Source organism: Ceratina calcarata, unplaced genomic scaffold (genome assembly GCF_001652005.2).
Source record: "Ceratina calcarata isolate Rehan_Ccalc_2016 unplaced genomic scaffold, ASM165200v1 scaffold397.2, whole genome shotgun sequence".
In the NCBI taxonomy this organism is placed as follows: Eukaryota; Metazoa; Arthropoda; class Insecta; order Hymenoptera; family Apidae; genus Ceratina; species Ceratina calcarata.
The window spans coordinates 1,311,991-1,324,725 of record NW_017163090.1 but is presented as its reverse complement, the minus strand read 5'-3'; the positions used below and the strand labels follow the sequence as shown (position 1 = coordinate 1,324,725).

General features: G+C 38.8%; 2 protein-coding genes across 4 annotated transcripts in view; one reads left to right on the top strand and one right to left on the bottom strand.

Annotated features, from left to right (window-relative positions):
* KrT95D (phosphofurin acidic cluster sorting protein KrT95D) overlaps positions 1–11,013 on the top strand; it is a 48,338-nt gene extending 37,325 nt beyond the window's left edge. The window contains exon 13 of the transcript XR_003389381.1: positions 10,996–11,013. The gene's annotated coding sequence lies outside the window, so the exon portion shown is untranslated. The remainder of the gene's footprint in view (positions 1–10,995) is intronic.
* LOC108626326 (neurexin-1a-beta-like) overlaps positions 609–12,735 on the bottom strand; it is a 14,037-nt gene continuing 1,910 nt past the window's right edge. For 2 of the 3 annotated variants that reach the window (XM_026814772.1, XM_026814775.1), the window contains exons 3-5: positions 11,460–11,633; positions 7,963–8,125; positions 609–6,586 (exon numbers count right to left, since the gene is read on the bottom strand). In XM_026814772.1, the coding sequence (XP_026670573.1) occupies positions 6,175–6,586; positions 7,963–8,125; positions 11,460–11,633 (749 nt within the window). In that variant the 3' untranslated portion in view covers positions 609–6,174. The remainder of the gene's footprint in view (positions 6,587–7,962; positions 8,126–11,459; positions 11,634–12,735) is intronic. The other variant, XM_026814773.1, reaches the window with a different exon arrangement.

Genomic DNA, 12,735 nt, shown 5'->3' with positions numbered 1-12,735 from the left:
TATATACGTACATACCCTTTCTTTGTCCGAAGTGGAGTTCCGGTGCACGCGCTCGAATCCTACTATACACACATACACATATAATGGTCTACATACATGTAAAAATCGGGAGCCTCAGCTTATGTATTCAAAGAACAAAAATATCCCGCGAAACTTTATACTAACGTCTCGTCGCCTGTTTTATTATACTGTGTCGTTCCACGCTCTAAACGGATCGTTTCTCAACTCAATACACGCGATCTTGTTCTAATTGAATTACGTGACTTGAAAAAATGAAACTGAAAAGAGCGAGCTAGCATTTCTCTGGCTTTTCACATTATTTCACCTTAAAATTGATGATCTCTTGAATTTTTTAAACAATTTCGAATTCAGAAAAATTATTACGATTATCGCATGTAACAGGAATAAAATTCATCGGCTGGAAATGATTCGTTTAAGGTGGGACGACGTTCCCTTCGGCTTGTTTCTGAACAAAGTTATTCTTCGCTATCTATAGACTGAACGGGCTTAATGCGCTCCGTAAGTGTAATAACTGTACAATTGTAAAATATAATTCCATCTAGCTGTAGCGAGTCTAGATACACTTGTGAGCTTACTATTTTTTTCAATTTTTCTTTTCGCATTTTATGGGTTTCTGCATGTACACTATCCAACGATGCTCTCTTCGCGATTCTTCACACTCTTTCTAATCTTATGGACTGTCCTCTCTTCTCTGTATACGTGCCTCTCTGACGTCTACGTTCATACACCCACGGCATTCGTTCCAGTTTACAAGTTATTTCTCACTTTCATTCTAATCCATTTTCAATCTCTTATGCGTCCACTGTTACCGCACTATCTACACAGTTAAAATATTAAAGATTTTAGATAAGCGCGACGTCCGCGGCACGCTTCGTTTCGAGGTTTAAGTTAAAGTTGGAATAACATTGTTTCTCGATAAGATAATATCTTAATTAGAAGTTAATTATTTTAGTATAAACGTCTTGTCGTTAGTCGTCAGTACATCGAAGGATATGCAGATAAGGAGTTTGGAGGGCAGTGATAACAATATGTTCGCGCTTCTCCATAAATCGGCAGACGCGGTGTGCATCTTGATTATTATTATTAGTAGTAGTAGTAATAGTAGTAGTAGTAGTGTAGTAGTGTTTAACGATGATTTCGCTAGTTCGCTCGTGACCAAGCAAAGTGTAATCATTGAAATTGTTCTCGAAAGAAGGAAAGAGAAAAATTATACTCGCTACGGTACTTTCATATTAACGAACACATACGCGGATACAATCGTTGAAGAATTACGTGGCAACGCTTTGATATGGTCAACCGATCTGATAAACATAGTGTCGTGGTCGTTTCGAAGATTAATTACTTGCGGAGAGAAATTATGTTTGTACTGTAGTCGATTTTCATACTGAACTCGCTTTTCCATATGTGTTATAAAATAATTGCACTTGCATGGTTCACAATGGATTTTCAGTGTTCACTCAATTACGAATACAATTGAGATTATTATATTTTATCAGTTTTCTTAGATGAAAATAAACTAGTGTAATTTTGCATTTGACAGAGTATTAAAATGTCTGTAGAATCTAAGTAACAGTTTTTCTCTTTATTTCTTAAAGAAATCATGAACGTTTTACAGTCGAACAAGCAAGGAAATATAGAATAATGTTGTAGATGTTATTTACATAGGATAAAAAAAATTATGAGTGTTCTCGATTATTATTCATTAAACATTCGATACTCTAAATAATCGCATAATTTATTGTGTGATAAATCACTACTAAAAGCGAATTCAAGCAAATACGTAGGAAGCATTAATTATCAATTGTCGCCCCGTTAATACGAAAGTGCCAGGACGCTCTGTTAACTATACATATTTTTGATTTATCATATTAGATTGAATTTCCTTGTTACTTTCATTCGAGTAGATTTTCTTCTTTTTCTTTTAAATTTTTAGAGGTTGAAACTGGAAGAAGTAAGCGTATTTACATTTGAAACGCATAAATTCGAAGGTATTGCGTCAATGACGATATCGTTAAGACTGCCCGCTCAACTGTAGCCACGTAAATGTACAAAATTTTACATGGACACTTTTTATTTTATGGTCTAGTCATGATCTCAAGGGTGGAAATTGCAAAAGTTTAGTTCAGCTGAGATAGCAAAGATTGTTAAGCGTCGCATATAGCAATCATTTTTTTTTTTTTATTAATTTAATGTAGTGTCGCATAGTTGGTGTGTATAAGAAAATGATTGAAAATGAAAGGGAAGAATGCTATGATGTTTTTTTTTTTTTGAGATTTTTGCATTTGCATCCATTAAGCTCTTGTGCGATTAAGCTATGGAACCGTCGTTATCCGAATGATACTTTTTGTTTTTCCTATGATTTTTGTAACTTTTAGAAAATTTGTAAGATATACTTTGGCATTGTGTTTTGAACAATTGTTTCTTTCTGTTAATAACAGTTGTGCACACAAAGATTTTCCATCAGCCCCGGTTTATCCGATTTTCCTTCATTTTTTGCATGTCGCACGTTTCGACAATTTCTTCCTTTCGTCATCCCAAAGAGATAATTTATAAGAGATTTCTGATTTGATATGCGTCAGCGATTAGATCGTGATTGGTTCGGTTCAGACTTTGTTTTTAGACTTTCTTCTGATTAAAACTGAGAAAATCGTGTTTCCCTGAGCCAGCATTGTCGAAAGCGACGAGTTTTTCATTAGCTATTATCATCGAGCTCGCTTTCTCGACCGACCAAGGAACTTAGTGTTAAGAATTTAAATATAACTTTCTTTTTGTTTTATCCGAAAAGACTTGGTGCATTTAGGTTTACTTATATGCATAGATTAAGAAGAGATAATTCTTAGATATCGATAAAATCATCCGAAGTCGGGTAATTATTTGAAAAATCAACGAATGTGATTGCTCGGTGTCTATAGATGGAAGATCGCAACGAACACGCTTAGGGAAAGAGTAGCGAGTCTTCGACTAATACCTCAAAACGGCGACGACACGTGGAAAGCGATATAAAAGTATTTTATGCGAGTTGATTGAAGTATTATAACGGAGAGCTCGTGAGGTATCAAAGAGAAGTGCGTTGGAGCGCGTTTATAGTTGCTCATAACGAGGCTAATGAGTCCGCTCGTTAGCGAGCATGTCTCGAGTTAAGGCTCCATGGGATTAACAAAAGGCCGAGCGAATCGGATGTGAAAATGCCAGCCGGGCGAACTTTCTATAAGTCGTTTAAAGTCGGACAAAGAGCAAACTTGCGTTTCTCGTACCTCTGCCCGGGTGTTTGTTTTAATTAATATCACTTAAACGACTGTTTCGCATCGTGGGGGAAGAGATAACGTGGAATGAAAAATCTGTTCCATCGATTTGATTTTATCCCGTTGGGAACGATCATTGAATCAATTTAACTTCTAACTTCCACCTCCTTTCCTTATCACTTTGTGTTATTGCTTCCTCGTTAGTGTAACATTACGTTCCCGAGAAACGTTTCAAGAGTCGTAGCAGATTTTTTCTAATTCTCTCGCAGTCAGAAGTCTTTTGAAAGTAATTTTTTTATCTATTTACTGGTCGGCATAATTTTTATTCGTCGAAAAGAAGCAGGTGGGACTAGTGTCTCTGGCAATGAAAGGGTTTCTTATACGAATTCAGATGGCATCGAAAATTCACAATATTAGAGGTGATCAAGTCAGTGATCTTATAGTAGCTTAGGTTCATACAATCTCTGCGTTCTATGCACCAACTGGGTATTTTGCAATCTAGACTGGCGGTGTATTTAACTAATCAACAATTCGAATTATCGCCTTTCATCGTTAAGATGAGAAAATTTGATTCAATATTATGTACCAGTCTGGACTGTTCGAAGCCTGTTGGAAAGCAGGGTGCGCACACCAAGCAGGAAAATACGAAAATAGAGGTGGACAACTATATTAGCTTTTTCTCATTGTCTTTGAAAGTTTTGTTGTCCGTGTTTTCTTTGTGAGAAGAGTTTTGCACCGATGACAGGAAGCTGGAGAGTTTCCGTAGAGGCGACAGAGCTCGACAAGGAAAAGTGGCCTCGGATTCATAGATAGACTTAGATCCGTGCGATGCGCCAATATATTTAACCCTTTGCGGCCCTACATGATCCATGAGCTTTCACTACTTTAATTCGTACAGAAAACTTTATTTCTTAACTGACGAAGCTTGTTTACACAGAGGTATCATACAGTACTTTAGTCAATAGAAGTATCACAGAAACGTCAAAGGAGTTGCGAACGAAATCAACGTGAGAATGAGATGCGAGGAAGTCGTAATCAGTTAACAGGAAATTACTTAATATCTGAAAAATCGTGATTCTTTTTCAAACGTTCTGATTGTTCATCAAGTTAACAGATAATATCGATCGAATGCAATTTTCAGAATAATAAATGATTTCCTTTCCACCGGTTGCGACTCCCTTAAAGAAATGAAAACGATACCACTGAAGCGTTTAAATAACAGGACACTAAATGCACTGCACACATTGAAACATATTGCGATGCGCACACTTTTCATTGCAATACATACACTTGATATAATTGAAATGAATCCATAAAGCCTGATAGTAAAAAAAAAAATTCGCGCAAGGCAACACGGTTCCAATGTGTGCAGAACGCTTAAGAAGCAACAAGTGACGACGACGGCTGAACCAATGTAAGACGGCATCGGACATCAAAGGGTTAAACACCGGTTGGATTCGATTCGATTACTCTTCCCTCTTTGGCAATTGCATTCACACCCTGTGTATACGTTTAAGCATCGATCTGCACATGGCTACGTGTCGTTCGCTACTTTTCGAACAGCGTCCTTCGAGCGTTATCACTTAAAACTTAACGTCTCTTCGTTTCCCGTCACGTTCCACGCGGACGCGTTTTACTTACGTGTTTAAATACACCGACGTTACTTTGAGTTGCTTCTTTACGTTCAAACAAAACAACGCGGACTATCATCGTCTCTCTTGTCCGTTCATTCTAATCGCAGCATGCACACATTTAACACGCATCCACACACGCTCTCTCTCTCTCTTCCATCGTGTTTAATAAAATCTATATAATTTAATAAACAATTTACACGCATAACATAATCGATAAATATCGTATATGTATATATATATATATATATATATATTTTTTTTTTCTTCTATACAACAATAAGTTCATTAATTGCTAGATAGGATCGTTCGTATTGATACTTTCCTTGCGCGTTAGTTCCAACACTTTCCCGATCGCGTTTCGACAACTCTCAATCAAAAGGATTTTCATTATTCCTCCATCCTTGACGCGGTGCTTCGAGTAATACAATCTTGAATGCCTGTCGACCTAATTTAAGATCATACACGTAAACGCTATCGCGGTAACAAATTTTCTCATGTACAATGAATATAATACACAACTAACAATTTATCAGCAACAAGGAGGAAGTTTGATTTCACGGCTAGTCGACGAGCCACCAGAGTGTGTACGGATTTACATTTCATAGAGGTCTCGATATTCGAATTCGTCGGAGAAGTGCTGGAATCAAAGCCGAGCGTCGATTTTCATTTTTTCTTAACGAAGAGCGATGACGCTGTGCTCTGCGATTTTCGATCGGCACAACGGTACGATGCATTTCTCTGTTTCTGACGCACACCCTCGATGCCGTATGTATATCTTGAATTTCCGACTGACGCGAATCAGCCTTGGCTCGTTCCGACTCGTCGGACGAGCGCGATCGCCCCGCTAAGAAGATCATCGCCGGCGTCGATTATGTCAGACATCGGATATGCTTGTGGCTCGAACTGACCGATGATCGAACCAGCGTCTGCGATCAATCCCTGCTCCCGTAAACGGAAATTCTCATCGATCACGACTCCAACGGTACAGTTCGTGATCCGTCGAGCCGCACGCGAACACTGTTCATATCTCGTCGTTCGCGAGGGGACATCGTCCTATACGTTTCGTCAACGCGTTTCTCGACTACGGCTAATAGTTCCCCTAGCACCAACGAAGAACCTAAGTAAAGATGCTTCACACGTTTCTTCATCAAGCAGTCCTCAGACGACTGGTCGCGTCATTCATCCCGGGGATAACGGAAAGTAAAGAAAAGCGACACGTGTGTGCAGCCGTGAAGCGGACGCATGAAATGTTGAAGACGGCGACGGCCGGGCCGGCTCTACACGTACCACTCTTTGATGTCTATCAGTTCCCGTTTCTTGTGAGGTTTGCTGCAGTTCGCGCCGTTCTTCAACGCGCCGTTAAACGCCTGCCCGGAGCCAGCGGCGCCGAGCAATGCAGCGTTCGGGTCCTGGCAGAACGTCTTCGTCTCGTCCATCTTGCAGCTGGCCTCCGGCCGATTCTTGAACTTGAGGATGATCAGTATGATCAGAATGATCGCGATCAACGCGGCTGCTATGATGCCGATTATCAAGGCGGCGTTCTCCTCCGCCTCGGATGTTATCCTCTTGTTATTATTGTTCTTAGGCGGCGTGGGTATCGGAGGGTATATCGGTGGCGGCGGCGGGTCCGTCATCTCCGTGGTAGTCGTTTGGGTCGTCACAGTTGTCGATCTTTGCGTCACAACGCTGCTGCAATGTGAAATATCTTTATTTATTTAACAGCATAAATGTCTTAAATATTATAAAGAAGAATTGTTAACTATTGCGGTATTCGTATATCGTATAATGATTTCTATACAACACGAATAAATAGTTAATGGTTCATTAATTGCTCAAATTGAATTTGTAACAAATTTTTAATAATCGCCAGACAAATTAAAAAGGAAAGTCCATAGCATATAGAAATTTGAACCAATATTCAAATGTTTTTAATAAAATGAAAATAAACTGATATTATCACGATGAAATTGAAATGGTTACAACGATCGGTAATATTACGCAATCAGCACCATTGTAGCATTAATTGATATTAAAATAATATTTAAACAGGACATGATTGCAAAATGTGAATGGAGAATATAATAACAGCTGGAAATATTATTTAATATGAATGTCTTTAGAAATATAATTTACATTTCTGTATAATAACATTTTAGTTATTCCGGTTTTTAAGTATACATATATTAAAGTACAGATCGTATTTGACTCTTAATTTCGTTAAGGAATTTAATTAACGATAAAAACAAACAATATGGTCGTGCGCGCATCAATTTAATATAGTCAATATTCGTCACGTTTATCAGCATCATTTTGAAAATGACCCTGTTATTGAAATCTGTAATAACTGATATATTTATAAAATATCAAAAATATATAGAATTACTGTTGGAACTACTCTTATTACGATTTATGGAAATTGAAAAAAGTAATTCCTTTTAATCTCAAAACATATCCGAGAACATTTGTTTAAGGATGTATTGGCTGCACACTCAATCCCAAAAGTTTATGCACTTTAGAAATGCATTTTTTAAAAAGAAATCACACGTCGGAAGAACATTGCNATAATTATAATAAATTATAATTAAACTTCAATACGTATTATACAGCAGATTGTATTAAACAAAAGTGTCACAGCATACTTCGCCCTCAAGAAACTTTACCCAATAATTGGCCGAACTGCTTAAAAGATTTCTCGATCACCGAGTTACAGTTTACAGGAAGAAAAATGATATACGACACTCACTCAAATCAAATAAAAAAGTTTTAATTAAAATATCGAAATAACTGTTTAAATAATTGTAGCACACGCAATTGCTTTCAGTATAAGAAAATAAACTTGTTCAAGGAAAAAAGAGCAACGAATAAAAGTGAATTATTTTTGGTAGAAGGCAAGAAACTTCTTTTAAGAGAAAGGCAGTTATCTCAAGCCGGAAGGTGTCATCGTAAGGGCATGTTTCCCCGGAAATTTGGGGAACGAGTTAAGCAATTACGCGTGGTTATTGTTAGTCTGAACGAACATCGCTGCGGGGGTGTTTTCGTTGATTCAGAGATAGCAGTAAACTCACCTAGGATGGCTGGTTTCAAAGTCTGTGGTTGACACATTGTACTGGACGGAGACGGTGACGATGTCCCGGGTCGATGTCGAGGACGGCGAGCTTGGAGACGTTTGCGTGCTGACGTGACTGGTCGTGTACTCGCGGGCCGTCGTGTACGCCACCGAGCTCGAGTCTGGTTTGGAAAAGGAGAGAGTAGAGAGTCGAGGGTATAGCGGAGCGGCAGCCGGCTGCTGCAATTAGGTACGCGTATCTGATTGGCTCCAAACAGGGGATGGGGTAGTAACGTGCTACCGACAATATTTACGCGTGCGTAGGCCGGCGATATTCACGCGTGCGTGGCCGCCGGCCACGTTGCGGGATCACCGCCGAGCCAGAGGGACTCGTGTGTGTTTCGCGGTTCCCAGGAACAATCGTTCAATCATTCCCGCACCGAGCTTACACGCTCACTGGGATGATCAAAGAATGTGAATGATAACGCAACTTAATTCTTCAATTGTCATGGCTCGGTTCGTATTCAACGTGCATGCCTTTGTCAGTGTAGCCCTTTATACATTGACTACAGAACGCAAATGGTAAAATCCTTCAATAGAGAAATTCTTGTTATCTTTATAAGAAGTAAATGAATCATTTCAATCTTCGATCATTTCAATCATAAAAAATAATGAGCAGATCTCAATTCATTTTTTTTCTTTAAGTTTTGGAGTAAAGGTGTACTTAATTAGATAATGACGGAGTAATAAATGTCAATTATGGCTTTAAGTAAATATATCTGCTTCGGAGAGAAATTAAATTAGGATGGTTAAGTCAGGTGTGTAACAAGTTGTGTTAATTTCGAGTACACGTACTTGAATATGCAATGATCGTTACGAGAGATTTATATGTCAACTTCTTAAAGTATCTATTAGGCACTAATGGACTTTCATGAAATTGTTTTAGTTTTCAGTAATTCAATATTCAATTCGGTTTTGACTCAGTTACTACAATCGTCTGAAAAATCCTAATTATAATTTTACGTTAATGCATGTACAAAACGTAACAGGGTAGAAAGCTCGGTGTACGATGTTCACCATCGATTTGCGGTTGAACTAGTTACAATATGTCTACCGGGTAGGTTCATTAACCGCTTAGGATTCGCCGATCGAAGTATTCTCTTCCTAACAGCATAATCCAAAAACCGAGGCTAGTTAATCTGATCAAAAATCGTCTTTAATTAAACTGTCATATTCTTATTTAAATGATTACGCCAGTTAAGGAAATAATGTAATTTCTATCATTTCGCTTTTAGATTAACAATAACTCGATAGACTGGCACATCTTTGAATAGTATCGAAGTCCAGGACCACCAGAAGTGAATTGTATACATATATTTTCGTTTTATTACCGTCAGCAAATGCCGAATAATAGAAGCGAAAGGGTAAAAATGGAATAACGTATTATCGTACCGGTGAACAATTTTCGTTCGGAATTGCTTTAACCGCGGCGGACAGGAGTGGAAAGAGCGGAGGCGAGTATCCGCCTACCATTCCGCAAATGAAAAGTGCAGTGAAAAAGTCGCATCGAACGGGGTATTTTCGTGACGGTCAACATAACGGGTGTTAGTCCGGGGCTGGTGAAGTTTTTCATCGTATCAAGCCATGGGATATGCAGATGAACGCCCACGATGGGCCAGATATTTCCATAACGAGTTTTCGCGTGCGTTCCTCCTCCCACGACCTCGCAGCATTCCTCTTTTTATTCGTTTAGGTTTTACCGGTCACGGCGAACCTCTTGCCTCAATTATAAAACGCGTAATGAGGGGAGAGTGGGGGGAACAATCTCGAAGCGGAGCTGATCTCGCTGGCAATAAATATTAATACGCCTGGCCACGAGGCGGAAATCTCGGCGGAGCCGAGGGCGCTTCAAATTTTGATAGCGTTTTTCATCGCGGTTTTCCGGCCTGTTTGCCGGAGATTCTTGTTGCACGTGTGTGGGCTCGATTTTCCACGTCTACACTCTCGCCTAGAGTTCATTTTGATTTCATATATGCTGTAATTTTAACCTAATGTATCGTTTTAAAATTCATCACAGAGATTATTAAAAGCAGGAGTTTAGTTCTACTCCATTCGCTTCTATCCCGTTTTTGTAATAATTTCGAAAATGTTGTGTAATTAATGAAAAGTTTAAATCGTTGCCGGTACTATTTAGAATAATAGGAATTACATTTTTAAAGCTCGAATTTTGAAAGCTTCTATTATAATAATTTTCAAATTTAATTTGAGTTATGCATTTACTCCAGAAGAATAAACGTAATAACGTTAATGAAAAAAACGGTTGTACGACTGCTATGGGAATGAGTGTCCAAGCTGAGCGATAAATATTGTGGTCACTGTTTCCCAAGTCGAGAGCCTCTCGTACAAACAGACACGCGTTCAACAATATTTTTTGCAAACCTTCTGGGGAGAATTGTAAAACTATTTCGCCTCTCTGTGCGTTTTGAACAAACAACTAGATATACCTCTGAATGAAAGAACTCTTGGAAAAAAAAAATAATACCTACAATGTTTTTGAAAACACTCCGTTTTACATGCGGGTGCATTTTATTTGAAAAATAATCATATTCAGTCTGTTCGTGATTTATTGTATAATTATAACTTCAAGATTTTTCTGTATCTTGATTTATTATAATACTTTAAATTTATGGAAATTACTAATTTGTCTGATCAGACACTTGTGGATATCCTGAGAGTTATGAACGGAGGTGTACACATACATAGTAGGGCAGGAAATGAACGAGAGGAAATCGTGTGCGGAAAATCAATACCGAGGTTCGTGTGGTTCGCTCGTAGGCTCAGAGAAATTGAGTTAAGAATTTTAGGTTCTCCGACCGTGGCAAAGATCACTGTTATTACTTATCTTTCACTCGAGGGCTACACGTGTCCACCGCGCATGCTTCTTATTCGCAAACTTTTTCCGTAGTTAAGGAAATCTTAAAGGAATAGCAATCAGAGACACGAAGGGAGATCGCGTATTATTAGAAAGTTATTTCTTAATATCTTTCTTTAGGCTCATATTCAGAACCTTCGGACCGAGAGATATAAAGGGTCTTTGAAGTCTTGGTCGCGTCGTTCCAATGGCTTCCGATAATAAGGAACACTTGTAAGTGTCCCACTATACGGGGGACACAAATCTTCCTAAGAAATCATAGGACAGTCATGGTATAAAATTTCAATTACTTGTCATTTTGATTTAAATAGAAAATTGACAAGAAAATCTTCTTAAGATATTCAATGGTCATTTTCCTCATTCCTTCAATTATAACTTGCTTTAATTAATTAAAAATAGAATTTGTGAAGGAATTAAGTTGCGACTTATTCCCTGTATTTTTACTCTGAATATGAAGGAAAAGATCGATACAAAAACTACATGTCCCAAATATTTCGTTAAAAATAAGATTGTTAATACAGAGCTACTTTATTTATTTGGAGCCACCAAATTCAAGGAAAAAATAATTATTGAGAGAAACAGACCAGTGACGGAAGTGACGAAGATTTCTTCGGTGGTGACCGGTTCCCCGGAGCCCTCCTCGCAGTCCTCCTCGTCGTCGCAGGATAGACGTTCCTTCATGTCCTCTTTGTGATGCTTCGGCCTAAGCGTCGTCGGCGACTTCGTCGGCGCGACGTACACCGGCGTTATTATGTCGTCTGCGGACACAGAAAGAGAGAGGGGGTGGTAGGTTGATAATCATCGAAATTGCGTACAGAGCGGGGCGGTGCGACGTTCGCATAATTTCCGTATGATTGCGGGGTCTCCGACGCAGCATGGCGCGTCGCGGCGATGTGTTTGCGTCATCGGTGTAACGGGAAACGAAAATGTGGTTACCAACGAGCTGGGCATGAAACGCGGGGGCGGCGTAGCATATAATGGAGATAGAATGCTCGTTTGATTGGGGCGTTTTGTTCGGCATATATCGAGGATCGTTTCGGGTTTCAATACAGTTGCCACGGAAACGCAGTTAGTTTTCGATTTTCAATGAAATCATCTCAATGATCCGATTTGATGGAGGACGTGCTAGATATATGTATACTTCGACGTCGACGCAATGGTTCGATGAAAATGAGTAATTTTATTAACATGCTGCGAATATTAGCTGAAGTATGTATGAAGTATGTATAGAAATATGAAGCATCTCGTGTGTGTGTGTGTGGGCAGATTGAAATTTTCGAAATCGTACGAATAAATTGCCTGATGGTCGAGTAGGTAAAATTGGTGCTGATGTAATTACGGCATTGTCCGAGTAAAAACTGGGTGAAGCACCGAGACGAATAATGTTGGAATGAAATCCTTGAACTGATTCTAATCCCTCCTGTCCAGCTCGAGTATATTAACTTTCGTAATCCGTGCCGAAAGCTCTTAGATTTTTGTCAGACTCCTGCATAAAAGATTTCGTGTTCGAAACGTTTATCGACGTCCCACTTGGCTCTAAATTTAGATAAGGTGCGAAGGATAGTCTTCTAACTGCTACCCTGAATAGCTTTAACCTTTAAGCCTTGTTAGACTGGCCATTAATTGCAAGCCGATTCGATTCCTTCCGAGAAAATAAACAGTGAAACGCCATTCCGTAAAGTGGGATTATTCGACGATACGAATTCACGTCTGAAGTCTAAATTGCGATTCAAGAAACTGCCGCATAAAACAGTTTCAATTGCATCTTAAAGTTTCATAGTTTTCTTAAAAATTTTTTAATCACGTGAGAAATACTTTAATTTACAGTTAAATGTAATTGAAAATGATATTAAAATTTCC